Raw genomic sequence first — 26,091 nt, 5'->3', positions numbered from 1 at the left:
AACCAAACAGACAAATCCAACAGTCAGAGCCTCATGAGAGACGTATGCGTCCACACAGAAATCACCAGATATGAAGTCTTATGTGATTCTTTGTCCGGCCCGGTGGGACAGCGTCTTCTCTCTGAACTGTTTGTATTTACTCACTTTAGTTTTTCTGACTTGAAAGATTATTATAATTATAATTATATAATATATAATTATATAATTAGAATATAATTAAAAACAGATGTGTATTTCATCATGACAATGTTTCATAATTCTGAATAACTGCTTATTTAAAAAAAGTTTTATTTTCACAATTGTGATGCATTAAACTTAATTTCTATCATTGTTTTAGAATCTAGTCGCTTTTATTGCTCTAAGTCACATTTCTCTTTTATTGTATTGTAAAGCTCACCATGTTTTATAAGTGCTATAAAAATACATTTCATCATTTTATGATTATTACATAAAAACATCTGTACATTTGAGGTCACTATTAGATATGTCACCTTCTCCATTCAAACATTAATAAAGTCTATTTTTGAATAAACAAACATTTGACCTTTAAGTTTAAACCTTTGAATGTTTTTTATAGAAATGATCATCCAGTAGGAATCCAGTTAACTCAGTTTTCACTTCTCATAAAAACAGACTCTGCGACCACATGACCGTTTACAACCCAGCCCCGCCCACCGAGCGCTCTGATTGGGCTGACGACCGAGAATTCCCTGTAACTATTTTTCCGGTCGCCTCGGATATAAACGTCCCGCAGAGCAGCCGGGCATGTTCATAGTAGGAGCTTCAGTGTCGTCTGCTTCAGCTTCACAAAGGTCCAACAGGTTCTGTGTGAGTTCTCTGATACATCTGTGCTGCTGTTTAAAGTGTTAGCTTGCTATGCTACCAGTGTATCGATGTAACGAGCGACCGTGTCAGTTGGTGACTCAGCTGAAAGTGTCTGTGACTGTCGTAGTGACACAGACGTTCAAAACTAAAGTATCATCGCGAATGACTTTGTAGAGTGTTTTATTACAGAGTATAGAGGTAACCGGAAGTGTTCGTTTGGATTCTGACACTAAGTCACCAGTTAGCACGGTCACGACATTAACCGTAACACCAGCCAGCGAAACTGATATCATGTGACATTCGAGTAGTCAGGTGGTCTGTCTGTGTTTACCTGCTGCGATCACCTCAGTGTGTGTGTGTGTGTGTGTGTGTGTGTGTGTGTGTGTGTGTGTGTGTGTGTGTGTGTGTGTGTGTGTGTGTGTGTGTGTGTGTGTGTGTGTGTGTGTGTGTGTGTGTGTGTGTGTGTGTGTGTGTCTAACAGAGAAGTCAACATGTGTAAGTGTGTGTTCCTGCTGCTCGGCCTCGGTCTCGTCCTGACTCAAGCCTTCCCCACCCTGGAGGCAGACGGCGGGAAGAACTGGGTGCTCATCGTGGCCGGCTCCAACGGCTGGTACAACTACAGGCACCAGGTGAGAGGTCACAGTGCACCAGGTGAGAGGTCACAGTGCACCAGGTGAGAGGTCATGAAAGGTCGTCTTTTTAAACCTCTCTGTGTGCTTTTTGTCTCTCAGGCCGATGCTTGTCACGCCTACCAGATCGTGCACAAGAACGGCATCCCAGACGAGCAGATCGTGGTCATGATGTACGACGACTTGGCTCAGAACGAGCAGTGAGTCAGCATTTCTTCACCTGTCCAACTATGCGCTGAGTCTCCGTCTAAACCACACCTGCATGTGATCCAGGCTGAGCTCCAACAGTGTTTATGTGAACATACCGTGCAGAAAAGATTCCTCCCAGGACGCCGTTTCTGAGCGTGTGTTTGGTCTGTTGTTAAGAACGTGAGAATCAGGAGAGAGCGAGCGGCTTTGAAGGAAGGTCAGGAGGACGTGTTGATTCTAGAGAGTCACAGACATGGAGATGTATAACGGCGCTCTGCACAGACGGACGTAAAGAATACTGCCGAGTCGGTTCAAAGGTTGGAACATGGATGGTAGTGATGTGGTGAAGGGTTAACAGACACAACATGCATGATTACATCCTGGTACTTTAGCTTCACACAGTGATTCTACCTGAAGTCAGCGTTCCTGTCACGAGTTCTCACGCTCCCATGATCAGTCAATCATTCACTTCCTGTTATGGACAGAAAACGCGTTTAGTCAGCTGTTTTCACTTCCTGGTTTTATTATGACTCATAATGTTTGTCTCCAGAAACCCCACCCCCGGCGAGCTGATCAACAGACCCAACGGCTCCGACGTGTACAAGGGCGTTCCTAAAGACTACACGGGGGACGTGAGTGAAAGTTTCCACGCTGCCTGTTTGAACAGAGTCTGCTCATGTCTGACCGCTCGCTCTCCTGCAGGATGTGACGCCACAGAACTTCCTGGCCGTGCTGAAGGGCGACGCGGCGAGCGTCAAAGGCGGCTCTGGAAAAGTGTTGAAGAGGCGAGTGATGAAACAAAGAGAGAAAGCAGCTGCTGAAGGTTTGTCCTCTAACTGTGCGTTGTGTCTGCAGCGGCCCCAAAGATCACGTCTTTGTGTACTTCACTGACCACGGCGCGCCCGGCCTCATCGCCTTCCCCAACGATGACGTGAGCACTTTTTTCACTTTTGCTTCCTCAACAAGGAGCTCAGTCTGTGATGTTTGTAGCGTTTAGACCGGCTGAGGCGTGACGCCGTGTGCGGCCGCAGCTTTCCTCCGTGGTGAGGTCATCATGGTCGCAGCAGCATTGGTTACGTTAAAAGAAGGCTGAAAGAACGCCGGCTGCTCCTCAGGACGAGACGCCGCACGCCGTGTAAAGTCACCTTGACTCAGCTGAGAAACGTCTGAATGTTTGTCCTCTCCGTCTCCCTGCAGCTGAGCGTGAAAGACCTCCAGGACGCCATCACGTACATGCACCAAAACAAGAAATACAAACGGGTGAGTATCAACCTGACGGGGGGGGGGGGGGGGGGGGGAGAGCACACGGCGGGTCAGCTGATCACCTGTCCTCCGTCTCACAGATGGTGTTCTACATCGAGGCGTGTGAGTCGGGCTCCATGATGAACAAACTTCCTGCTGACATCGACGGTGAGTTGACCTTTACCTTCGACATTAGATGATGTAACAAACGACCTTGCATGACCTCTGGCTCGTCCCCGTCTCTGACTTTTGAAGGTGTCTTTAAGTGGAGCTGCTGTTTGTCAGCTCAGCTGTGGACTTCAGTCTCTGACACGTGCTCGTGTGTGGGTGTGGTCAGAGCTGCGCTCAGCAGAAAGGCCGCTCTGTTAGTGTGTCATGTGCTCCGTCTCATCATGTCCTAATAAAGATCACAGGACAGGCAGAGGACACACACACACACACACACACACACACACACACACACACAGAGCTGTTCCTCTGTTAGGTAGGCTCAGACACACTTTTATCAGAGCGTTGCCATGGAAACAAGGAAACGCAGAGTGAATGGGCTGGTTCGATCATGACTGTGACTTCACTATGACTGTCGCCCCACACGACCCCCCCATGACCTCACATGACCCCACCTGAGCCGACAGTTAACAGTTGAGGATGAGAGTGGCTGTGTTGAATCAGCTGGACGTGAGGACACGTCAGAGGACACGTCAGAGGACACGTCAGAGGACACGTCAGAGGACACGTCAGTGACATGCTGAGGTCTATTCCTCCTCCAAGCTACAGCCTTATATTTGTTTACTTGTTGTTTCTTTAGTGAATCTGTGTTTTTATGTTTAAATCTTTCTTCTGTGGCTCAGAGAGAAATGTGTCTTATACAATCAGGCGTCCCTGTACCTGAACGCAGCATGACACCAGCGGGTCATTTTGTCTTCCAGTGTACGCCACCACGGCAGCCAACGGCCACGAGTCTTCTTACGCCTGTTACTACGACGAGAAGAGGGACACGTACCTGGGAGACTGGTACAGCGTGAACTGGATGGAGGACTCTGATGCTGTGAGTGACCTTTGACCCTGAAGTTCACCTGTGTGTGTGTGTGTGTGTGCGTGTGTGTGTGCAGGTTTAACGTGTGTGTGTCTCTTTGTGCTTCAGGAGGATCTAACTAAAGAAACTCTACTGAAGCAGTTCAAGATCGTGAAGAGCCACACGAACACCAGCCACGTCCAGCAGTACGGAAACAAGGTCAATCAAGGACGTCTGTCTTTACTTCACTTATTAACCCTTTCAAGTGACTGTAGAGTCTGTGACATCACAGCCATGGCAGACGTGACCTAACTAGCGCTGGTGCTAACGTTGCTAACTGGACAAAGTTACTCTCCCACAGTGTTGACAAACCGAGACGCCTGATTGGACGACGGAGGTCACTGCTGCTTCAGTCACCTCTCCCAGCTCTTGTCTCATTGTTTGAAGTTGTCTATATGTTAAATCCTCTCTCTCTCTTTAGACGATGGCACACATGAAGGTGATCGCGTTTCAGGGTAACGCCAAGTCCAGCAGCCTGCCCGCTCGTCCCCTGAACCTGCAGCCGGTCACAAACCCAGACCTGACCCCGAGCCCCGACGTCCCCCTGGCCATCCTCAAGAGGAAGATGATGAAGTCCAACGACATCAGAGTGGCGAGGGAGCTTCTGGGGGAGATCGACGCCCACCTGAAGGTACAGGAAGTGCCTCACCTGCACAGATCAAGCGTTCCCCGTGACAGCTCTTGTGCTACAGCTGTGTGTGCGTTCAGGTCCGAGAGGTGCTCGCCGCCACGACGCGCAGAATCGTGGAGATGGTGACCGGCGACAGGCAGAAGGCCGAGGAGGTTCTGAATGAGCACGCCGAACTCAACCAGTACAAGTGCTACACGGCTGCAATGACCCACTACAAACACACCTGCTTCAACTGGCACAAAGCAGAGGTACACACACACACACACACACACACACACACACACACACACACACACACACACACACACACACACACACACACACACACCTGCATGAGGTGAGCTTCAGAGATCAGTCACAGACGGGAAACTGCTTCATGGTTGACACTCAGTTTTTGGTTCTGCTTATAAAGAGGAAGATGAGTTCAGATTATAATTTAACATGTTTACAGGAAGATGACTCATCCAAACTGAGGCTTATCTTTGAGGAACACACACTGATGGAAGAGGCTGCAGAGTGTGTGTGTGTGTGTGTGTGTACATATATATACTGTGTGTGTAACTCAGTTATACTGGGATGTGGTTTCCTGCTGCTTTAAATGAGGTCAAAAATAAACAGGTGACACTTCTACATGTTTAAATGTTACAGTCACAGGTCGTTTGTTTTATTTAAATCTAATACAAGTTTTAAATATTCCCCTGAGACTTTGAAGCAGCTGTCGGGTTGGTTCCTGTGTGTGACTCGTGTGTGTGTGTGTTCTTTGTGCTTCAGTACGAGTACGCTCTGAGACATCTGTACGCTCTGGTCAACTTGTGCGAGAGAGGATATTCTGCAGACAGGTACGTGCTGCTTCTCACCTGTCCGTCTCTGAGCTTTAGTCACATGTCATTAATAACAGGAAGTGAGTCGTCACCTTCGGGAGCTTCGCCTCTTTATTATTCGATAGATTTCACCTCTTATTTTGAATCCACTGCTGAACAGTGTTTAGAGTTCAGACTGCAGTACCTATTTTAAACACTAGGGGTCAGAGTCACTGATGATGATGTCATGTTCGGTTCATTGATCTGTGTTCGTCATGTTCCCCGTGCAGCATCCAGATGGCCATGGACGCCACGTGTCACTTCAGAGCGTAAACGGACTTTCTGAACCAAACGACTTCAGGTACGCGGGAAGGCCGAGAAGACGCCGCGCTTCTCTTTGCACTGCTAAGAAATCAATCTGATGTGGAGTTGACGTCATCATTTTATCAACACACTAACACTTGTTTTTTTTTTTTACTTGTAATGTGTTTCTGATTTACTGAGAATTTTAAACAGGTTTTATGATGATGCACTTTTTGCTGTGAAGATTTTTTTGATTGTTTTTAGGACACAGTGATTGTGTGGACTGTTGTACATTTTGTTCTCAGCTTTACGTGTGGCTGCATGGATGAATGTTTCATGCACGCGTTCAGGACAAACTGCTGAAGACACGTAGTAACAGGGATCTTCAAATAAATCCACCACAACCTCTCAAAACGACTCGTTCTTTGACTGTCTGCTGTGCAGATTAAACCTTCGTGTGTTTCTTCTTGATAAAGGTGACGGGCTTCGGTGGCTCCCCATGTGGGGACACTAAAGTCCTCCAAACAGACTGTGTCTGAAGCCGGCCTGTGGCTCCTTTCCTTTCAGGGTCAGCGTTTGTCCCCTCCCAACGTTTCACCAACAAGCTCTTTGTGTTTTTGATGTTTGGGGTCGATAGAGTTTTAATAAAGTCTTTGGGGACTTGGGTTGGGAGCTGGAGGGTTGCTGATATAAGTCCGGTATAATGGACCAGGGTATGAGGTGGATCTGCTGGCTGGAGAGGTGCCAGGTCAATTGCCAAGGAACCTATGAGCAAGTCTCTGGCGTGCTACCTGCACAGTCTCTCTGCTCGTGCGTGTGCACAGGTTGTGTTCTTGCTTTGGGCCTTCGTGTGTGAGAAGCATGTAGAATCCCCCCATCAGGGATTAATGTTAAAAATAGAGCGCCATGCTCAGTGTGCCTTGCTCAAGGGCACATTGGCAGTGTTCAGGAAGCAACCTGACACCTCTACAGCTACCACACCAATTCTCAGGCAGGGACTTGGAACGGACGACTCTCCAGTTCCGGATCCAGGTCTTGAGCCCTGGTTGACCTGACCAAGCTGCATCAAGAAATAATGAAAGTGCGACATCTAGTGGCGTTTGACTGCTGATGACAGTGAACATGAACAGCTGTCGTTAAATAATAACTTTATTTATAAAGCGCCTTCAAACAAAGTGCTGTACAGGTACTAAAAACACGGAGAGGACCCGGATGACAGGTCTGCTGTTGTACAGAGTTATGACTGATTTCCTGTCTGTCCTGGTGACAGCTGAGCCCACCTGGTGGACAGGTGCTCTGCTGTCTGTCCAGCAGGTGGCGCAGGAAGACCTGTAATACCACTTTTAAAACAAGTACATGTAAACTTTCTTCTTACTGTTAAAGAGCACGAAGACTGAAGATACAGGAAGTGATCTTTTAATTGGAGCCTTTAAATATTTGATCTTCATGTTTTTATTACCTGTATTTTGTGTTACGGTTGAGTTTGTTCACCAGACAGGAGAATAAATGAACAGTAAACTTCGCTCTCTAGCTTTTAGTTTTATTGTCAGTGTTTTATTGTTAGTGTTATTAGTTTGACATGGTGAATATCTTGGTGTATATTTTAACATTAATGTGTATTTATTTTATAGGCGATAATTCTAAACAGGCACCATCCCTCGCTACCTTCCTCCGTGAGGACCCCTTCAGTACCTGCCCTCCTTTAAAACAGGAAGCTAACCTGACCGAAACTCGTCATCCTGACATGAACACACGACTGAACACGGACAGGACTTGTTAAAACCGGACCAGCTGCGACGTCAGGAGGACTCGAGACCCCCGTTTGGATTTAACTCGTCACGACTTTCAAAGTAAAACGACTAGAACGAGTTAGCTCGCTGCGTTAGCTTGTTGGTGTTTTTAAACGGCTAGTTAAAGCTGCGCGAGACGGTTCACGAGACCACCAGATTTACCTGTTCAGCTCCAGACTCACCTGTCCATCATGGGCTCCAGGGCGTCCACGTTACTCCGAGAAGAAGAGATCGAAGAAATCAAGAAGGAGACCGGATGTAAGTTCACATTCTTAACGGTTCTGTTTATGTTTACAACTTTATTTATTTACCTGTCTGTCAAACGGAAGTGAGTCTAAAGTGACCAGGTGTTATAGAAAATACTCAGGCTTTTATTTTGAATGTTTGGACTAGGGAAAGGTCAAAGGTCACATACTTTATTGTCCTCTTGCTTCTTAATAAAAACATAGAAACTGGATCCACTTATAAACAACAACAAACACCTGACAGGTGAAATAAGACAGGTGAGGACATGAAGACAGCATCGAGTCCTCGTCACGTTTATTAGTAGAATGTGACCTCTTGTTGTTTGTTTGTTTTCTTTGGACTTGTGATCATAATAAATCATTAAAGCTGATCCTGACACGTTGTGACACCTGGAGGTTCTGGTTCTGGTTCTGATGTCTCCTCTCTGTGTCAGTCTCCCACAGTCAGATCACCCGTCTGTACAGCCGCTTCACCAGCCTGGACAAAGGTGAAAACGGCACCCTGAGGTATGTGAGGGTACACACACACACGCACACGCACGCACACGCACACACACACACACACACAGATTGAAGGTGTCACAGCAGGGCTTTAAACGGCGGCGTGATCAGGCCTGGAGGAGGGGCTTATCTCAGACGTTTCATAATAAATCTAAAAGTCACAGATTAATTTCCTGGTTTCAGCAGCTGTCTCATTTACAGTAAAGTGACACAGCTGTGACCTTTGACACAGACGCTCCTGAGCCGTCAGCAGGAAGTAGATCTGAAACAAATAGAATAGATAAGAATACTCCTGAGTTTAAAGTCTACGTAGAGAAGATCATCCAACACGTTCAACAAACAGACCAGTGATGACCCTCAGCTCAGTCTGCATCGGAACTGGAAGGTTGTCGGTTCAAGTCCCGATGCAGACCAAAGCAGGCGGATCTGTCCTCTGAGCACAGCGAGGGTTAAACTCTGTTTGGGATTAACTGGAGCCTGTAATCATTACAGCTCTGTTTGTTGGCAGCTCGTTTCCTCTGGAGGGTGAAATGTGACAGGCCTTGTGTTTACACATAACACCTGTACGTACCACCCCAAGGTGACCCTCTGATCAGACCCACGTCAGCAGGGGGCCTCAGGTCTTCAATGGTCAGACAGAGGACAGTAGGGTCCATCATGCAGCAGAAACTGCTCTCAGGTCCAAGAACAGTCTGAGGACAGGACCAGGACCAGGACCAGGGGCAGGTGTGGATATCAAAGCTAACGCTAGGCTACTAAAGACGCTCTAGTCTGGTGTATTTATAGAAATAATAAAGTCCTGCTCAGAGTCATCACACACCTGAGTCATTCAGGGATTAAAGACGTACTGCATGTATTGTTCACTGGATGATTTCAAAATAAAAGCCCCGGTGTGGATGTCATCAGGGAGTGTTTGCTGCTTGAAGTCATTGTTGATCATATTTCAGTCGAGAAGACTTCCAGAGGATCCCGGAGCTGGCCATCAATCCGCTGGGAGACAGAATCATCAACGCCTTCTTCCCCGAGGGGTGAGTACTTCCTGTTCTCACGTTCAGCTCGCACGGGTTTGAGTCCTGGGCCGAGCTGCTGCGTCACTGTAAAACCAGAGGTATCATTAAAGTGCTGGGGTCATGTTCGCTGACGGACACTGAATCCTCTTCCTGTTGTCTCAGAGAGGACCAGGTGAACTTCAGGGGCTTCATGCGGACCCTGGCTCACTTCAGACCCATCGAGGACAACGAGAAGAACAAGAACGCCAACGCCGGCGAGCCGCTCAACAGCAGGACGAACAAGCTGCTCTGTGAGTGTGTGTGTGTGAGTGTGTGTGTGAGTGTGTGTGTGCGTGTGGTGACGGCGATGAAGGAGTGAGCTCACTGTCATTCTTCTGTTATTCCTCCAGTTGCTTTCCGCCTGTACGACCTGGACCGGGATGACAAGATCTCTCGGGACGAGCTGCTGCAGGTGAGCGGCTCACGCAGACGCTGAGTCATGGTGGCGTGTGCACAAACAGCTGCTGCTTCCTTAATCACACTAAAGAGGAAGCTGTGAGGTAACCTCCTGGCTCTGCAGAGAGAGGGACTGTGTGTTGATGAGCAGACTTTGGCCCCATGATGATGATGATGATGATGAAGACGCTGTAACAGCCTGTACTTAGAGCTCCTCTCTGTTGTTTGGTGACGCTGTGACCTGTAATCAGTGGAAGCTGGAGCTTCAGTGAGTCAGGACGGATCTTTGTTTAAAACAAGCGTCCCTCGCTGTGAGTCAGCAGCTTCACCTCGTCTCTGTGCTCGTTAACGCACACGGCGTCCATCTTTGAGTTCAACGCGTCTTATTTCATCTTTTCCACGATGAGTTGCTCGCTGCTCTTCATGAGTGTGGCTTTGTGCCCCCCCTCTCTCTCTCTCTCTCTCTCTCTCTGTCTCTCTCTCCCTCTGTCTCTCTCCGTCTCTGTCTCTCTCTCTCTGTCTCTCTCTCTCTCTCTCTCTCTCTCTCTCAGGTGTTGAGGATGATGGTCGGGGTCAACATTTCAGACGAACAGCTGGGCAGCATCGCTGATCGGACCATTCAGGAGGCCGACACCATCGGAGACAACTCCATCTCCTTCAACGAGTTCATCAAGGTCCGTTCTGTCTGTTGATCCTGATCCTGATCCTGATCCTGATCCCGATCCCGTGTTCACCTCGTCCTCTCTGTTTGCTTGTTTTCTCAGGTCTTGGAGAAGGTGGACGTGGAACAGAAAATGAGCATCCGGTTCCTGCACTAGATCTGTTTTTATCGGGACTCGACCTCCTCCAGCTCGACCCACCCGATCACGCTGCCAGGCCCAGAGTTCTGCCTCTGAAGGCTCCGTCAACAAAGGGAAGAGCTGCGTGCCTTCACTTGTTTTATGTCACGTCACTCCTCTGTGTTTCTCACTAACTTTATTTATTAGACATGTTGGAGGCTACAGCTTCTGTTCACACACGCACTCCTGAACACTTCTAGAAAGATGTGCCGACTGAGATCCCTGTCAGACTGTGTGGGGGGGGGTCCCTGTCAGACTGTGTGGGGGGGGGGGGTCCATGTCAGACTGGGGGGGGTGGTCCCTGTCAGACTGTGGTGGGGGGGGGGGGTCCCTGTCAGACTGTGTGTGTGTGTGGGGGGGGGGGGGGTCCATGTCAGACAGGGGGGGAGTTTATCTCCAGTGGAAACCTTTCAGGAAGTTTTCAGGAGTCTGGAGCGCGTGTGGAAGTTGACTCATTCTGTCCCGTAGATATTTAGCACGTCAGTCTGTTGGAATATTCTAGTTTGTAACGCTAACAGACGAGCGACCCCCCCCCCCCCCCCCCCCCCCCACCCTCTACCCCTCCCCCCCCAGACTGATCTGAGGTCAGTTTGTCTTCAGGACGTTCTCACTGAAGTGCCACAACTTTGGTTCCTTTACTAAGTTAATATCTCGCAGTGAACAGAGTCCAGGTCCATGTGTTTCTTTTTCATACGCGCTAACCGAGTTACGGGGGGGGGGTCTGGTCTGGTCTGGTCTGGTCTGGACTGGACTGTGGACCTGTGTGTAGACTGAAACCAGGTAAACCAATGATTAACTGTCTGCTTGTATTTATATGATCAGTCCCCCAGTTTGTTGATTTTCCCTCCGCTCAGTGCCGACTCTTCATCCTTTACTCAAAGAGAATCAAATGATGCGTTTCCTGTACGCTGCGATGCTCGGACGCCATCTTTAATGTGAGTTTGTGACATCATTACGTCCTCCAGCCGCTGAGTGCAGGAAACACAACGTGAACATCTAATCATTATGTAACCATCAGTCAGGTATTATCAAAGTGATTCATGATTTTGATTTGAATAAAAACCAGTGCCATGCTTCCTGTGTGTCTGGGTACATCCCAAGTCCCTTATTTGCAGTCTCCTCGGTCCTCGGCCGAACAGGAAGTAGTTCCAAAGCCGCCATGTTGAGGATCAAAGCTCTTATAGCGAACGGAGGAGAGAGGATGGAGGAGAGAGGAGGCTGATCCGAGGAGCGATGACCGAGGAGACACGAGAGCTGACTTCACGGAAGTCTTTTCACTGACAGACACGCCCCCTTCTCGTATATCACTCACTGATTGGACGCTGCACAGGATCAGACTTCAGTTTAATAGGGGAGAAAAGAGGGAGATTAAAAAGAGGCTAAACGGAGCGTGGGACATTTAAACAGATGATGAACATCAGTGAGTTTGTAAAGAGTCGCTCTGTGATGAGCTGCCATTAAAAAGAGTCTGACATGAAGATTAACAACCAAATATGAAGCTCTACAACTTCTATCAATACATCCTTCATCTTCATCATCCCTCACACTGTTTGAATGTCTGATGATGATGATGATGATGAAGGTCTGATCCCTCACACTGTTTGAATGTCTGATGATGATGATGAAGGTCTGATCCCTCACACTGTTTGAATGTCTGATGAGGATGATGAAGGTCTGATCCCTCACACTGTTTGAATGTCTGATGATGATGATGATGATGAAGGTCTGATCCCTCAGACTGTTTGAATGTCTGATGATGATGATGATGATGAAGGTCTGATCCCTCACACTGTTTGAATGTCTGATGATGATGATGATGATGAAGGTCTGATCCCTCACACTGTTTGAATGTCTGATGATGATGAGGATGACAGTTTGATGAAGAGGAGTCCGTTTTATATTCTCACTTATTGATCTTCACAAAGTTTCATCATTTAGATTCTAATCAATCATTTTCAGTATCCTGACACATAAATATCTGTGTTTATAAAATACAGAGTTGGTTGTCTAAATACAAGCTAGGTTCAGTCCAAACTGATTAATAATAATCAATAATTATAGACAATTCAAAATGAAATCTTTTAGTCAGTAGAAACTGTCCTTTTGGTTTGAAACAGACTGCAGGTTGTTCTTCAGGTGTTTGTTGCAGTTAGTGTGTGTGTGTGTGTGTGTTTGAGAAATAATACAGTGTGTGTGTGTGTGGACATAAACAGCTGTTCGGCTGATTGACAGCTGAACGTGATCAGCTGTCAATGTCGAGGAAACGACGTCTCGTGTCTTAAAGCTGATTTCCTCGGTCCTCTCTCCTCGGCTTCGTTTCCTCCGTGCATCTCTGGTGGGCGGGGCTTAGACGCAAGTGGAGGAGACAACTCGGAGGACACTCGGTGCAAATAAGGGAACTGAGATTGGGCCTCTGTGTCGTGTGAAGAGTCTTCTCTCACCGGAAGGTCCAGGGTTCGATCCCCAGCTCCCTCAGTCAAAAATATAATATTAAACTTGAAATTAAAAAGGGTTTTTAAACAGTAAAATAACTTTGATATAATCGCTCGTAATGTTAATTTGTGTTAATTTATTAATAACTTTCATTAACACTCTTTATTTAGAGTCGAGACGCTGATTGATAGGTTATTTTTTTTCCCGGAGAAGAACAAGCATTTCCGGGGCGGTCTCTCCTTGTGATTGACAGGTCCGTGGTGCAATCATCGCACTCTTCCGTTTTCTCGTAGTAACACAACCAAAATGGCGTAACGCGGAGGGTGTGCGGAGACGGGGGCTGAGGAGAGCTTCTCCTCTCCGGGCTGGAAGGAAGAGAAGACGAGCCTGGAGCTGGAGGCTGTTCGTCATCTCAGCTTTCCCGACAGTCAGTCCAGAAAGAGGTCCAGTCTGGGGGGCTTTTAGTGTCACCGCAGAAGAACCCCCCCCCCCTTTGTTTACCAGCTCGAACCTCAGATCCGCATCAGACCAAGGTCAGTGCTGCAGCCAGTCTGCAGCTGCTCCTGTTTCTACAGACTGCAGGAAGGTCAGTGTCATGAAGACACCTCTTTGAATATATATCAATAACAGTATTAATAATATATGTATAAGAATAATAATATATATCAATAACATTATTAATATATGTATAAGAATTCTAATATATCTGCATTAAAGACGGAATATTTCTCAGAAACATTTCGACTCATGACAAGTTGAACATTGAGTGTTTGTTTACTGCCTGTGCGTTAATTATCTGTTTGAGGTTCATAAATTAAAACGAATATTTTACCAATATTAATTAAACTGAGAGACAGTGCAGGCTACGGAGGCCCTGAAGTCCCAAATTTAAAACAATAAAATATATATATATATATAAACTGTTGAATTATTGATTAAACCTTTAAAAGAATAAAACATGGAGATTCTTTGGAGTTATAAATGGTGAGACGTTAATTCTCTCAGGTGTGTTCTTCTTAGAAAAGGTGATTAATAACTTTGTGCCTCTTTATTGCAGAGTTCTGAGCTGTGAGAGCGGCTAACACTTAGCATGAAGGACCGTCTCCATTCAGTCTGACCCCGGCGGATCACTTCCTGTCCCGTGTGTGGAGGTTAAGGAGTCACCACGTGCGTCCTCCTTCCTGCTGCTGCTGGTCCTTCTCTCCTCCACGGCGCCCTCCAGCCTCTTCGTCTTAGCCCCGCCTCTGTTCACGACCGTCGGTCAGGACGCCTGCCGGGGTCGGGGAAATGTTCGACCTCCATCGCACACTTTGACGGCACACTCGAGCCTCTCTGTGGTTTTAAATGCTACAGACAGATTTGTGTTTCCATCAGGCTGCGTGTAGATGAAGTTGGCGTGATCAAAAACAAACGGCGCCCACGCTTTGTGATCCGATCAGGACAGTTTGATAAGGAACAAACAGCACAGACACGAGACACTGTAGCAAAGATCGAGATCGCCTGTGATTATTGTTTTTATGTTTGCACTACCTCATCGCCATGAACGAGTCAGACAGGAGTGAAGGGGGCGTGGTCACAGCGAGTAACTTAGACGTCGAACAGCACCGCAGCCGTTTGATAAGTTTCAGCTGAGCCGGTCTGAAGGGAACAAGAGACGACACCCACAACGCCACACGCTGTCGTTTACTTTCACTTTAACCATCTCGATGTTAAACGCCGACTCTCGCTCGAACTCTGCGTCTGATCTGAAGGACGTTGACCTTGTAAGATGACCTTTACACGCTGCAGGTCGAGACAGAATTCACCACAACCGTGCGGCGGCCAAAGACGGGAAAACTTCTAAAATCATGAAAAGTAACCCAGAGCGTGGCGTGTCCGCTTCGTCACGGCTCCGTGCTCCCGCGCCCGTCAACGCCCGCCGGCTGCGTTTAAAGGACTGACGGAGCGGAGGCGCGGCGCGGTGGAATCAGCTTTGCTAACGTGACGGAGCGGAGACGCGTCGTGGGTTTTAGCAGGAATCTCTCCTCAGCGATGATGTGGGCGTGTCTATTACATGTCCTGAAGCCACGCCCACTCTCGATAAAGGCCCCGCCTCTCGGTTGCGGTAACTCTGGATCGATCAGGAGAAGTGCGTCATCGAGCCGCCCATTTAGCCCCGCCCCCTAAAAACCCCTGAACATTAAAAGTGATGAAAACAAAATCGTTCAGCTCCAACATTTAACATGTTTAGGACCGCCCCCCCCCCTCCCCCCCCCCCCCCATGTGTTGTTTATTATTGAATGATTTTTTTAAATCACATTTTGCGGGACTTGTGCAATATTGGATCTTAACTGTCATGTTGTTGACCAAACTGTAAATTGTATAAACAAGTGACGAGTTGTTTGAAAGCAACAAAATCACCAACGTCTTCCATTCAGAAATGTATAGACTCATGTACGTTAGCTTATTTAGCAGGACCGTGGTGCCAGCGTTATCGTAGCCGTGCATGCCCAGTAGTGACGCTTGCTTCGTGAAGAAAAGTGAACTCCTCCTCCAGATGGAGCTGGAGCTCGGTAACCATGACGACGAGCGAGGTAGCTGGACGTCCTGCGCCTCCAAACATTTAGACGACAGCTCTGCCCTTCGACCTTCGACTCACGCCACATCTCTTCTTTCACGCCTTGACGTGGGCTCGACACGCGACCCCGTGACGTCGCTCTTTATTTGCATGTTAGAAGTGAGCGGCGTGCTCGGACGCGTCCTCAACACCAAGGTCGTCCTTTGATCAGACTGCTCGCTAGACTTCTCCTGTTTGACATCTTCTTGTACATAATACCTCACAGTTTTGGGATTCAGAGCGATATATATTTTAATCCATGAAATTGTATTTGATTAGTTTTAGAAGCAATAACCTCCAATAATGCATGAGTTTAGTGGCGGCGTGTACGTGTTCAGCGGCGTGCGTTCAGAAGTAGCTCTGTGTGTTTGACTCCTGCAGAACGTGTTCAGCTGTAGCATCATTATCGTTACAAACGGCGGCCATGTCGAGATGCTTTACATTTAAGTCTTTGTAGCATTTGACCATCGATAGTCCCGCCTTCGTTGAAAAGCGTCCGGAGCGCTGTGGCTGCAGACGTCTGGCACTTCCTGTCCGCGCACGGGTCACAGACTGTGTATACAAACGGACAGCGTGACGAGCGTTGAGCATTAGGGCCAACCCACCGTTAACTTCCTGCCAAGAGGTCAAAGGTCGCTCAGGTGGGGCAGAACAGATTCTTGTGTCGGTTTGAAGTGGGCGTGGTTATGCAGAGTTCAAGGACTCTTTTTCGTGGTCGTTAGTTTTCTCTCGCCGCTACTCGTCTATGCTAATAATCCGGAGGGCACAGCGATGCAGGAGCCTCATTGGTCAACAGAGCTGTCAGTCACGGCTTTTTACATCATCAAACGATGACAACTGTAACGCTTAGTTTGACCCTGGTCCCGTCTGTGAGCGTGAAGGAGGCGGGGTTTAAACGAGTGGGCGTCTAATAATGGATCTATGGGTTTAAAATATGCATGACTTTAGCAGAGTAAGGAATGATGTGTATTGCATGCAATAATCCAACTTTGTAATGTGAAGGAGTGTGAGTCTCATCACATGGTTGTTCGGCACGTCGACGTCGTTTTGATCATCAGAAAAAAAGTAAAAGAGGTGACGGAGAGACGGCTCTCTTTGTTGACCACGGCGGCGTGCGGGTTCATGAGTCCTGACTCGGCTCCTGTGTACAAACTATGCACTCCAGAGGGAGGAAATGGGCATGCTTGTTATGTGTGAGCTCTTGTTTGGTTTTCTATTATTCACTTCAAAAAAAGAAATCTGTATGAGAAATTCAGCAATAAAATGCAGCATGGTGCCAATAAGACGTCTGCTTGTTTACTGACCGCTGAGACAAACTGTGAGTGCAGACCTGCAGGGTGCAGTTCCTCCAGTGTCCACATGAGGCAACTGTCCAACTCGAGCTCTCAAACTGAAGACCGACCTACTTTATTAACTTACAGAGCAGTGAAGGTTTCAGCAGGAATCATGTTCAGAGTTCACTCACTTTATTTGTTTACATGAAGGAATCAGAAACAGACGCATTAAACCGTCCAAGTCACAAAGAGAAGACAATAAAAGAGTTAGTTTTTTGTGCACCATCGTCCCCTCGTGTCCTCTGCAGGGACCAACACGTCTGTGTGTTCAGCTTGGATTGGCTGACAGCTGACTGTTGAGGCTCCTGTCAGACAGTCTGCTCTTCATGAGGGACATCTGATCCAGCTGAGCTTCAAACTGCTGCCGGGCCTGCAGACAGAAGACACACAGTTACTTTGAGTCTCTTCTCCAGCGTGTCTGAAGACCTCTGGAGGACGAAGTCCAAACTGAAGGAGACCAAGGACCCTGATGGTGCCTTCTATTTATCTCTACGTCCCCCTGAAGGCGGAATTTCAACTTGCAACCTCCGAGAACCTTCAGTATCGCGAGCTAGAATCCAACATGGCTGCTACGTGCATCAACAGTGACGACAACAAACGATCACCTCGTGCGTTGTGTCCTCGTGCCCTGAGCTCTCAACACAAACCATGGCGCTTGTCCCACTCAACTGCAACGCCATTAAGTCGGCTGTGACGTCACACCCAGCGCCACTGAGATAAATATAAAGACCCGTTGAGTCCTTTCACACGTGATGCCCCTCACGTGACCGGAGGTGTGTCTCACCTCGCTCATGCTGTGTGTGAAGCCCCTCAGGTCAAATGTAAGTGTTGACGCGTTGACCATGGAGCTGCTGGTCAGGATGTAACTGCAGAGAGACAACAAGACAACATGTGTTCATGCCAACAGTCTGAAGAGACACAGACACACTGTGTCTCCTCCTCAGACGCTGCAGAGCTCACCAGCTGATGTTTGCTTTGTGAAGCAGAAAGATGGAGCGAATCATGGCCAGGCGGGACGGAGACGAGTGAATGACCTTCCCGACAGGAGAGCGACAGCCGCGACATTTCAGAGAGCTGAAGATGCTGAGAGGAAACAACAGGTGAGAAACACAAGGTGAACTTTAATGTGTCACCTTTGAGCTGTCCTGTTATCGCTCTTAAATGACATCATATTTATATCCAGTTAAAGAATGACTAAGATCAGCTGGTGGAGAAACACACTCACCAGTTAGCCATGTCCCCTTCTTGTCCTAACTCCTTGTTGTCGCTCACCACCACATCGCCTGTCACTCCTGCAGGGAGACCAGATCAGCCAAATACATCAAGCTTCACCACGTGACCACCATGCTCAGTTTGCAGCCGGTGTTACGGGTCACAAAGTGACCATGTCAATATGAGACTTTAATGTGAAGTGTCCTCTGTCCTAACTAATCACTCTTTTATCATCATGTCAATAAAGCTCATTATGGCAGATGTGGTTACTATGACAACCAGACTGAAAAGTCACCAGATAACACGGTCACCATTTAAACCGTAACACCGTCCCCTCACTACACACCAGTGATCAGGTTCACCGATAGAAGTTGAACTTACTGAGACACAGGATCGAGTCCAGAGACCGCATCTCCCCGCAGACCCCGACCGAGTCCCCGAGGACCACGTGACACCGGACACAGTGAAGACTCATCCGCTGTTTGTCCAATAACTTTAACTTCACATTTCTGGAGCATTTAACTAAGAGGCTGCCGTTAAACTCCATCTCGAACGTGTTTTTAGATCTATAGATATTTAAGTATTGATGCAGGAGGGACAGAAACAAGATGGACTTTTGTTTAGACGCTTCTCTGCTTTTTTCTCCTCGTCGCTGTTTGATTTCGGCGCGCTGTGACGTCACCAGGCATTCACGTGGTATCAGAATCATAGGAAATAGTAGTTTCCAAATAATCTTCATTTGTAAACTATATATATATAGTTGTATATATATATATATATATATATATATATATATATATTGCTGTACACAGCAATAGTTAAATACACAATGTGTTTCAGGCCGTTATTGAAATATTATTTTTGTGTTTACGTTGCAACAGAAGGCTCACCCAATCACCGATTTGGAACAACAACTTCACAACTTGAGAAATTCCGAAAGTCTTGGTAGTACGTAAACGCAATGTAATTTTTGTTGTTGTAATCGCGCCACCATCTGGACAACCGAGTGTACTGCATGATGTCGTTTTCGTAATTTAATATAATAAAAATATTTTTACATTTAGAATATTCCAGTGACAAAAAAAATAAACTATTTCAGTGTACACCACCGAAGAAGACTGTTGACCAAACTCTGAAGGTCGAACGTTAAAATGAGCATCTTCGCTCTGATTGGCTCCACGTTACATCCGGTTACATTCATGAGCCAATAAAATCGCTCGCTTTTCTCTGTTTTGAATTGGACTGTTTTTAACCGTCGGGCGCCGCTTCACTTCGGAGCAGCGTCATTAAACGTGTTTAGCTCCTCTCTAAAGACTATTAAACCTTTATTAAACGTGTTTAGCTCCTCTTTAAAGACGGTTAAAGCTTCACGTCATGGATTTAGACTCGATGAAATACGCGGAGTTACGAAGCATCGCAAAGCAGCTCGGGCTGAAGGCGAACATGAAGGTAAAATAACGTTTCTACTGTTTAAATGAAACGAACATTTACCGTCTGTAGTCTGTCTGTGTTTCATTCACGTGACTGATGGATAAAGATTTTTATTGTGTGAAACGAAGTGAACTAATCTGTATTTTTATTTAAAATAGGCTGAAAGACTCCTGAAGGCGATCAAACAGCATTATCAAGAAGAGAAGAAGGAGGATCATGGGAAAGTGAGTTTATTCTGTTCACTGTTTTAAAGCTAAATCAGTCTTAAACCAAGTCTTCATGTACATGCAGACAAGTTCCCCCTAAAGGTTTAATTCAATAAACAGACTGAAGAGGTCCACACAGCGGGGACAGTGAGGTTAGTCTGAACCTGAGCTTAGAAGCATCAGAGCATCATGAAGCTCTCAGTCTAAACCTGTGTGCAGGCTCGGGTCGAGCTGGGACCCTTTCAGATGAGCTGAGACGCTTTCAGAGGAAAAACAGGCTGGAGTCATGAAATCCTCTGTAATTTAAAGGAAACGTGTCGAGGTGACGTCCTCGGATTAAACCTCCAGAACATGATGATAAAAAGTCAATGAGGCTCCGCGGTGTGAAACGTTCTTATATTGATTTAGGAATCAAACTGATCTACCCACCAACCCAGACTGTTTGTATGCGTCTGTGTGACAGCCTGCTGATGAGACGAGCCTCAGCTTCTCCATCACAGCGGCTGAGTTTAACCAAGCGCGTTCTTCACTCAGCACTGACCGGACGGCGCTCAGCTGGACCCGGGTACCAGAACTGAACCTGTGCAGGGACGAGAAACAGCGTCCAGCTGCTGGAGACAAACACTGATTACAGACTGTGTTGTTGTTTTCCAGGAGCAGAGAGAGGAGGTCGTAGCTGAAGAAGACGAACAGGTGACGCAGGACGGCGCTCAGAAGAGTCCAGAAGAAGAAGAAGTTTCCGGCAGCGTCGTGTTCGTGAACACACGGCGAGGCAAAGGAAACGCTACCAAGAGAAAAATCAGTGAAAGTGCTCCGACGTCCGAGTGTGACGCAACGTCAGCAAGCGCAGCAGAGGTAATCCATGATGCAGGGGTGGTTCTCAACGGGTGGGTCGGGACGCAGAGGGGGGGGTCGGGACCCAGAGGGGGGTCGCAGAGACATTTCAGTGGTCTGTGAGTGAAACACTTTTTAAAGTGACTGAGGGAACACGTGTGGGTCCTGGTTCTTGGTTGTGGGTCCTGGTTCTTGGTTGTGGGTCCTGGTTTTCCATGGAGGAGTTGATGCATGCAGCACTGCCTCAGACGGCGGCTGTGATGAGTCTGTTTAGGCCACGCCCACCAGCTGCTTGTTTGTATGGTCACATGGTGTCGTCCAATCATCTCACTCAGTGACTGATGTTTCCGGCAGGTTGACCCCGAGGACGCCGGCTCTTGTGACATCAGAAGTGCCAAGAAGAGAAAAGAGTCGCGGGACCAGACTGAGCCGGACTCCAAGGATGAAGCTGCTGTGCTGGTTCTGACAGGTCCGTCTGCTTTTCATATAAACACACTCACAGCTGGGCTCTTTGTTGCTCTCATGTCTCTCTGCAGAGTTAGAAAGGTTTGTTAAAGATGTGCAGGTAGAGTCGCAGCGTCTTCTTCACCTCGTTGTCAGATTTTAAAACGTCCCGATTCTTTCAGCGTTTCCTCCTCCAACACGTCATCGGCAGGTTCTTCCGTTTCCCTCCATGCGTCTCATTTTAAAGAAGTCCACCTTTCTTTCTTTCTGCGAGCAGAAAAAGTTCCCAAAGTGTCCAGAGGGGGCAGAATCCCTCGTTACCAGGGCAACCAGCAGAAGAACAGGCCGCTGAAGCCCGTCACTCCAAGTCAGTTTGATTCTTCTTTTCTGCATCTTCACTTCGTCTGAGCGTCTGAATAACAGCGCGGCGTGTTTTCTGTTTCAGACTTCAGGAAGCTCCACGAGGCTCACTTCAACAAGATGGAGTCCATCGACTCCTACGTGCAGCGTAAAGCCAAGCAGATGGAGGGCTTCAAGGCGTCGGTGACAGAGCTGAAGGTGCGAGGATGGGATCAACACGTCTGAGTGATGACTTTAGATTTATCAGCTTCATTAAATCAGTGATTTCTGCTGACTTTCAGAATCTGGCAGACAAAACTAAAAAGCATCAAGCTGACTGCAAACCTCCGGTGGTGAGTATGAACACTGCAGCTGCACCGCCTGCGCTCCTCCCACGCTCTGCCCGCGTTAACCTGCCTGCTCCTCCCTCGACAGAAGGCCAATCTGAGCCGTACGTCCATGTTCAGCCCCGCCCCTCCCACTAACACGGCGCCCGAGGACAGGCGCGGAAACAAAGCTGCGGTGAAGGACGTGGCTCCGTTCAAACCGTCCGTCCTGTCCATGCGCAGGATCAACGTCCGGTGAGCCACTCCGTCCTCCTGTGTCCCCCGCTCCGTCTTTATTCCCCGCTAACGTCTCACCCTGCTGCTCTGCAGCTTCTCAGAGGCCACTCGGGACAACGAGCACAAGAGGTCGATGGTGAAGACGCCGGCTCGCATGTCGCCCTGCGTGGCGTCCAGCACCCCGCAGAAAAAAGCAGCTGAAGGAGGGAAGAACACGGTGAAGACGTCTGCGCTCTCTGTCACCAAAACTCCAGGTACCGTTTACCTTCATCAGCCTGCAGGTGACCCGAGGCCGCCTCCCCCTTTTCATGTTTGTAAACACTCGACCTGTACAAGACAGAAGGACACGCTGAGTCCACAGTCTCACTGCTGATCTTGCGTCCCTCCTTTTTGTAGGAGCGTTTGTTTTCACCGGCAACACGAGCGTGTCCACCACGCCCGCCACTCAGAAGAAGGCGGCCTTCGACCTGAAGGCGAGTCTGTCTCGTCCCCTCGGCTACAAGCCTCACACAGGTACCAGAGCAGCTCAGAGCGTCTGCAGCAGGCCGTCACGGGTCACAACACGGGTCACACCAGGGGTCACACCGGGTCACAATACAGGTCACACCAAGTCACACTACGGGTCACACACCGGGTCACACTACAGGTCACACTACGGGTCACACTACAGGTCACTACGGGTCACACTACAGGTCACACTACGGGTCACACTACAGGTCACTACGGGTCACACTACAGGTCACACTACGGGTCACACTACAGGTCACTACGGGTCACACTACAGGTCACACTACGGGTCACACACTGGGTCACACCAGGGGTCACACTACGGGTCACACCAGGTCACACCAGGGGTCACACTACAGGTCACACCAGGGGTCACACTACGGGTCACACCAGGTCACACTACGGGTCACACCAGGGGTCACACTACGGGTCACACCAGGTCACACCAGGGGTCACACCAGGGGTCACACTACAGGTCACACCAGGGGTCACACTACGGGTCACACCAGGTCACACTACAGGTCACACCAGGGGTCACACTACGGGTCACACCAGGTCACACTACAGGTCACGCTACAGGTCACGCTACAGGTCACGCTACAGGTCACGCTACAGGTCACACCAGGGGTCACACTACAGGTCACACCAGGGGTCACACTACGGGTCACACCAGGTCACACTACGGGTCACACTACGGGTCACACTACAGGTCACGCTACAGGTCACACCGGGTCACACTACAGGTCACACCAGGTCACACTACAGGTCACACTACGGGTCACACTACAGGTCACACACCAGGTCACACGGGTCTCATGCTTGTTCTCTGTTCAGGGAAACTGAAGCCGTTTGGAGAAGTCAAAGAAAACCAAGAGGCCAACCAGTCTGTGAGCTGCAGCTCTCACCAGAAGAACTACAAGCAGCACCAGGTCCAGACCAGGTAGGTCCTGCTGCAGGACTCGGACCGCCTCGCTCTCCGCTGAGTCGGCTCTGACTCGTCTTTCTGTTTGTGACTTCAGGGGCGAGAGGAGAGCCAAGCAAGCGCAGGACCGCAAACAGAAGAAGGAGAGCATGCTGGGAGCCCGGAGAGGACTCGTCATGATGTAAAAAAACAAAAGAAAGGAAAAAAAAAAAGAAGGGATTGTTTGTTCCTGTGTAAATATTTCACTGTGCTGTTTTTAGACTCCTTGACCTGCTTTCACACGTTCATGTGAGGGTTGGAAGGTTTTACACTTTCATGCTTTGTTTTCACTTTTTGGGAGAGAATGACAAAACACACGCTGATGCTGAATATCTGCTTGTTTTCTATCCTCTTTGATGTCTTACAGAAAGGTATTAAATCTGTTTTATCAATAATGAAGATGTGACTCATTGACGCTCCGTCTCAAACATTTATTGTCGGCTCATATTTAAGAACGCAGGTCCAGCGCAGAAGCACTTCCTCTCAAACTTCCGGATTCTTCTTGTACATCTCGTAGGCGAACTCCTCGGTGTGAGCGTGATCTTTGCACACGCCGATGAAATCGATCTCCAGCTGGAACGGGCCGTCTGCGTTGTCCCCTAGAGTGAAGCAGAGCGAGTTCACCTGCAAACACAAGGAAGTGAAGCTTGTTGAGTTTGTCTTTTCACAGACGTGTGAGGACGTCCCAAAGACTCGAGCTCACGTGTCCCTCTGCTCTACCTTGTCCAGCCAGGCGTGGTGCTGGTTGTCTTGTATCCGCCCTCGGTTAGTGAGGAAGAACTTGGAGAAGGGGATCTGTGAGGAGAGAAATCATCACATGGGTAAGCAGCGAGGTTCAGATCCTGAGACGTAATCTCTGAAGCTCCTGAGTGAACCTTTTACCTTCACGTCCTGCCAGTACGGCCCTCCCCTCGTGTACAGGAAGTAACTGTACACGTCGTCCTTCTGGTGCGAGAAGTAAGTTTCTGTGGCGAGGTTGATCATCCAGGGCCGCCCGTCGCCACGCACTCGCAGGTGCAGCGTGTTAAAACTGGTCCAGTCGTGGTGCTTCTTCCTGTCGAATGAAGCCTGCGGGACGAAGACACTTTGACACTTCAAAGATGTGTTCAGGCGCCCGGGTCGTCAGTGTGAGAAAGCTGTGGTCACTCACCAGCAGCTGCTTGGAGCGCATGCTGCAGTACCCGCTGTAGCGCGTCTCTCCGTCCCTCGGCGGCGTGGAGCTCAGAGTCCCGTACAGAAAACATGTGTTGTTGTTTTTGCCGAGCTTTACGTAAGCCTCGCTCTGACCTCCAATCTCCCGATCCGAGGACACGACCCAGTCCTCCAGACTCTCGGGGCCCCTGAACTCCCACACCACTCGGTTCTGCTCCAACATGTGCTCCATGATGGGTTTGCCCTCCGGACCCACCCAGCGCTCGGAGAACTCCTGTTTGAGCAGAGAGAAGTGCTTCTTCACCCCCCCCACGCCCTTCCAGAAGTCAAAGCTGATGTTGTGCCACGGCAGCTTGTCTTCTCTGGGCTGGCCGGGTCGTCTGTATTCATCCTGACTCACGGCTCTGCTGGGCGCCGCCACGCGGGGACGGATGCAGGTCAGCAGCCTCGCTGAGGGGAGACGTGTGATCTTCTGTAAAGACATCTGAGCGCTGACACGGACCAGTCAGTGCTGGAAAAGGGTTTGAGTTAGTGTTCATGCACGATGTCATGATGGTGATGACTGACTTTAAATCAATGAAGAGAAAAGATCAGGTCAACATGTTCTTACAGCAGGACATCAAACATACAGTTAGAAACAAACAATATGACATGGAATACAAAGTAGAAAAGAACATATAAAAACTAAGAATATATAAAAACTAAGAATATATACAGCAGGATTTAACTTAAAGGGATCCTTCACTCATTGACATGAAGCTGTGTATCATTAGAAACATGGTCGTGAGTCCAGCCCTCATTTTGCCCTGAGATGAGAAAAATATGTTTTTCTTTGTTTGAAAGTTTTCTTCATGTGATGCAAAAAGCGTCATATTACATCCCTTTAATGCCTTTAAACATTCCAACCAGTCAAAGACGTGATAATATAACTGACAGGTAAGTCATGAGATAACTTCAGACCTGGGAGGTGTTTTGGTGAAAGCTCTGATTAAAGGTGTTTATTATTATTACAGGAGATGAATGGTGATACACAGTCAAAGGTTCACGTCTGTCCTCTGAAACATGAATCTCAGTAAATCTGCTGAGCGTCCTGTTCTTCAGCTGATTTATAATCTGAGGAAACATTTAGACTTTAAAGACAGAAGAGAGAAGATAACAGCTCCACTAAACATGAAATAAAGCTCAGAGAGCAGCAGGTTCAGACTCATGAAACAAAAACAGGATCATATCCGTTTAATGGCTTCATGTTTATAAGTTTAATGTTTACAGCTGCTGCTGAATGTTAAAGGATAAATAGTAATAATAAACACAGGTATGAAGACAGCTGGAAACACGGATTAAAATGAGTGAATGATCTGCTGTGACTTACTCTTATCATGTTGGAACGGAAGTGATCAAGAAGAGTAGGAAGTGGTTCAGTTTTAATACAGATATAAATAAACTCAGTTTCAGGTTTGTTTCATGAAGCCGTCGTGTTAATGAGCCAAGGTTGAGCTGCGTTCAGGACTCAAACGTTGTCAAAGGGAGCACAGAGAAACAGATTTACAACGTTAACGGTTCGATCT

The 26,091-nt window shown here is 48.1% G+C and overlaps 5 protein-coding genes and 1 long non-coding RNA gene across 8 annotated transcripts; 4 read left to right on the top strand and 2 right to left on the bottom strand.

Moving 5' to 3' along the window:
• The first annotated feature begins 684 nt into the window (after positions 1 to 684).
• Positions 685 to 6,108, top strand: lgmn (legumain). The gene is made up of 14 exons (XM_079370589.1): positions 685 to 828; positions 1,307 to 1,454; positions 1,557 to 1,654; positions 2,194 to 2,275; positions 2,346 to 2,428; positions 2,499 to 2,574; positions 2,841 to 2,903; positions 2,987 to 3,053; positions 3,815 to 3,933; positions 4,030 to 4,119; positions 4,382 to 4,591; positions 4,669 to 4,839; positions 5,363 to 5,430; positions 5,682 to 6,108. The coding sequence occupies exons 2-14, from the start codon at positions 1,317 to 1,319 to the stop codon at positions 5,722 to 5,724; spliced, it is 1,308 nt and encodes a 435-aa protein (XP_079226715.1). The 5' UTR covers positions 685 to 828; positions 1,307 to 1,316; the 3' UTR covers positions 5,725 to 6,108.
• Positions 2,040 to 23,769, top strand: nusap1 (nucleolar and spindle associated protein 1). Of its 2 annotated transcripts, XM_079370588.1 has the most exons (13): positions 2,040 to 2,043; positions 19,460 to 19,538; positions 19,679 to 19,744; positions 20,381 to 20,581; positions 20,915 to 21,029; positions 21,282 to 21,371; positions 21,450 to 21,562; positions 21,646 to 21,696; positions 21,779 to 21,924; positions 22,000 to 22,160; positions 22,303 to 22,419; positions 23,248 to 23,353; positions 23,433 to 23,769. In XM_079370588.1, the coding sequence occupies exons 2-13, from the start codon at positions 19,464 to 19,466 to the stop codon at positions 23,518 to 23,520; spliced, it is 1,329 nt and encodes a 442-aa protein (XP_079226714.1). In that variant the 5' UTR covers positions 2,040 to 2,043; positions 19,460 to 19,463; the 3' UTR covers positions 23,521 to 23,769. The 2 variants fall into 2 exon arrangements, with proteins under 2 accessions (XP_079226714.1, XP_079226713.1); XM_079370587.1 differs by lacking the exon at positions 2,040 to 2,043 and having other exon boundaries at positions 19,413 to 19,538.
• On the top strand, positions 7,348 to 10,742 carry chp1 (calcineurin-like EF-hand protein 1). Its single transcript, XM_079370594.1, has 7 exons — positions 7,348 to 7,742; positions 8,164 to 8,236; positions 9,178 to 9,258; positions 9,403 to 9,530; positions 9,630 to 9,691; positions 10,227 to 10,349; positions 10,440 to 10,742. The coding sequence occupies exons 1-7, from the start codon at positions 7,676 to 7,678 to the stop codon at positions 10,491 to 10,493; spliced, it is 588 nt and encodes a 195-aa protein (XP_079226720.1). The 5' UTR covers positions 7,348 to 7,675; the 3' UTR covers positions 10,494 to 10,742.
• On the top strand, positions 12,804 to 16,828 carry LOC306840798. Of its 2 annotated transcripts, none has more exons than XR_013781370.1 (2): positions 12,804 to 13,480; positions 14,005 to 16,828. It is a non-coding gene; the product is annotated as an uncharacterized lncRNA (long non-coding RNA). The 2 variants fall into 2 exon arrangements; XR_013781371.1 differs by having other exon boundaries at positions 12,804 to 13,533.
• Positions 17,093 to 18,759, bottom strand: oip5 (opa interacting protein 5). Its single transcript, XM_079370595.1, has 5 exons — positions 18,471 to 18,759; positions 18,103 to 18,169; positions 17,838 to 17,960; positions 17,662 to 17,743; positions 17,093 to 17,247 (listed from the first exon to the last, which is right to left on the bottom strand). Exons 1-5 carry the CDS (start codon positions 18,634 to 18,636, stop codon positions 17,146 to 17,148), a joined length of 540 nt encoding a protein of 179 aa, XP_079226721.1. The 5' UTR covers positions 18,637 to 18,759; the 3' UTR covers positions 17,093 to 17,145.
• A 21-nt stretch (positions 23,770 to 23,790) lies between the features above and the next one.
• On the bottom strand, positions 23,791 to 26,025 carry ndufaf1 (NADH:ubiquinone oxidoreductase complex assembly factor 1). Its single transcript, XM_079370592.1, has 5 exons — positions 25,896 to 26,025; positions 24,525 to 25,037; positions 24,257 to 24,442; positions 24,095 to 24,169; positions 23,791 to 23,998 (listed from the first exon to the last, which is right to left on the bottom strand). The coding sequence occupies exons 2-5, from the start codon at positions 25,008 to 25,010 to the stop codon at positions 23,858 to 23,860; spliced, it is 888 nt and encodes a 295-aa protein (XP_079226718.1). The 5' UTR covers positions 25,011 to 25,037; positions 25,896 to 26,025; the 3' UTR covers positions 23,791 to 23,857.
• Positions 26,026 to 26,091: the final 66 nt, after the last annotated feature.

Source organism: Symphodus melops (assembly GCF_947650265.1).
Source record: "Symphodus melops genome assembly, chromosome: 19".
Classification (NCBI taxonomy): domain Eukaryota; kingdom Metazoa; phylum Chordata; class Actinopteri; order Labriformes; family Labridae; genus Symphodus; species Symphodus melops.
Note: the sequence above shows the minus strand (reverse complement) of the source record. Positions and strands in the feature narration are given on the sequence as shown.

Excerpts from the sequence above, each read along its gene's own strand:
- oip5 (XM_079370595.1), bottom strand. The coding sequence starts at position 18,636 with ATGGAGTTTAACGGCAGCCTCTTAGTTAAATGCTCCAGAAATGTGAAG. Across the intron at positions 18,170-18,470 it reads GGACTCGATCCTGTGTCTCA|GAGTGACAGGCGATGTGGTG; the intron begins GTAAGTTCAACT and ends GTCTCCCTGCAG. Across the intron at positions 17,248-17,661 it reads TCACACACAGCATGAGCGAG|GCCCGGCAGCAGTTTGAAGC; the intron begins GTGAGACACACC and ends TTCTGTCTGCAG.
- ndufaf1 (XM_079370592.1), bottom strand. The coding sequence starts at position 25,010 with ATGTCTTTACAGAAGATCACACGTCTCCCCTCAGCGAGGCTGCTGACC. Across the intron at positions 24,170-24,256 it reads CGTACTGGCAGGACGTGAAG|ATCCCCTTCTCCAAGTTCTT; the intron begins GTAAAAGGTTCA and ends CTCTCCTCACAG. Across the intron at positions 23,999-24,094 it reads ACCACGCCTGGCTGGACAAG|GTGAACTCGCTCTGCTTCAC; the intron begins GTAGAGCAGAGG and ends TTGTGTTTGCAG.
- chp1 (XM_079370594.1), top strand. The coding sequence starts at position 7,676 with ATGGGCTCCAGGGCGTCCACGTTACTCCGAGAAGAAGAGATCGAAGAA. Across the intron at positions 7,743-8,163 it reads AATCAAGAAGGAGACCGGAT|TCTCCCACAGTCAGATCACC; the intron begins GTAAGTTCACAT and ends TCTCTGTGTCAG. Across the intron at positions 8,237-9,177 it reads GGTGAAAACGGCACCCTGAG|TCGAGAAGACTTCCAGAGGA; the intron begins GTATGTGAGGGT and ends ATCATATTTCAG.
- lgmn (XM_079370589.1), top strand. The coding sequence starts at position 1,317 with ATGTGTAAGTGTGTGTTCCTGCTGCTCGGCCTCGGTCTCGTCCTGACT. Across the intron at positions 1,455-1,556 it reads GGTACAACTACAGGCACCAG|GCCGATGCTTGTCACGCCTA; the intron begins GTGAGAGGTCAC and ends TTTGTCTCTCAG. Across the intron at positions 2,904-2,986 it reads AAAACAAGAAATACAAACGG|ATGGTGTTCTACATCGAGGC; the intron begins GTGAGTATCAAC and ends TCCGTCTCACAG.
- nusap1 (XM_079370588.1), top strand. The coding sequence starts at position 19,464 with ATGGATTTAGACTCGATGAAATACGCGGAGTTACGAAGCATCGCAAAG. Across the intron at positions 21,563-21,645 it reads CGTCGGTGACAGAGCTGAAG|AATCTGGCAGACAAAACTAA; the intron begins GTGCGAGGATGG and ends GCTGACTTTCAG. Across the intron at positions 21,697-21,778 it reads CTGACTGCAAACCTCCGGTG|AAGGCCAATCTGAGCCGTAC; the intron begins GTGAGTATGAAC and ends CTCCCTCGACAG.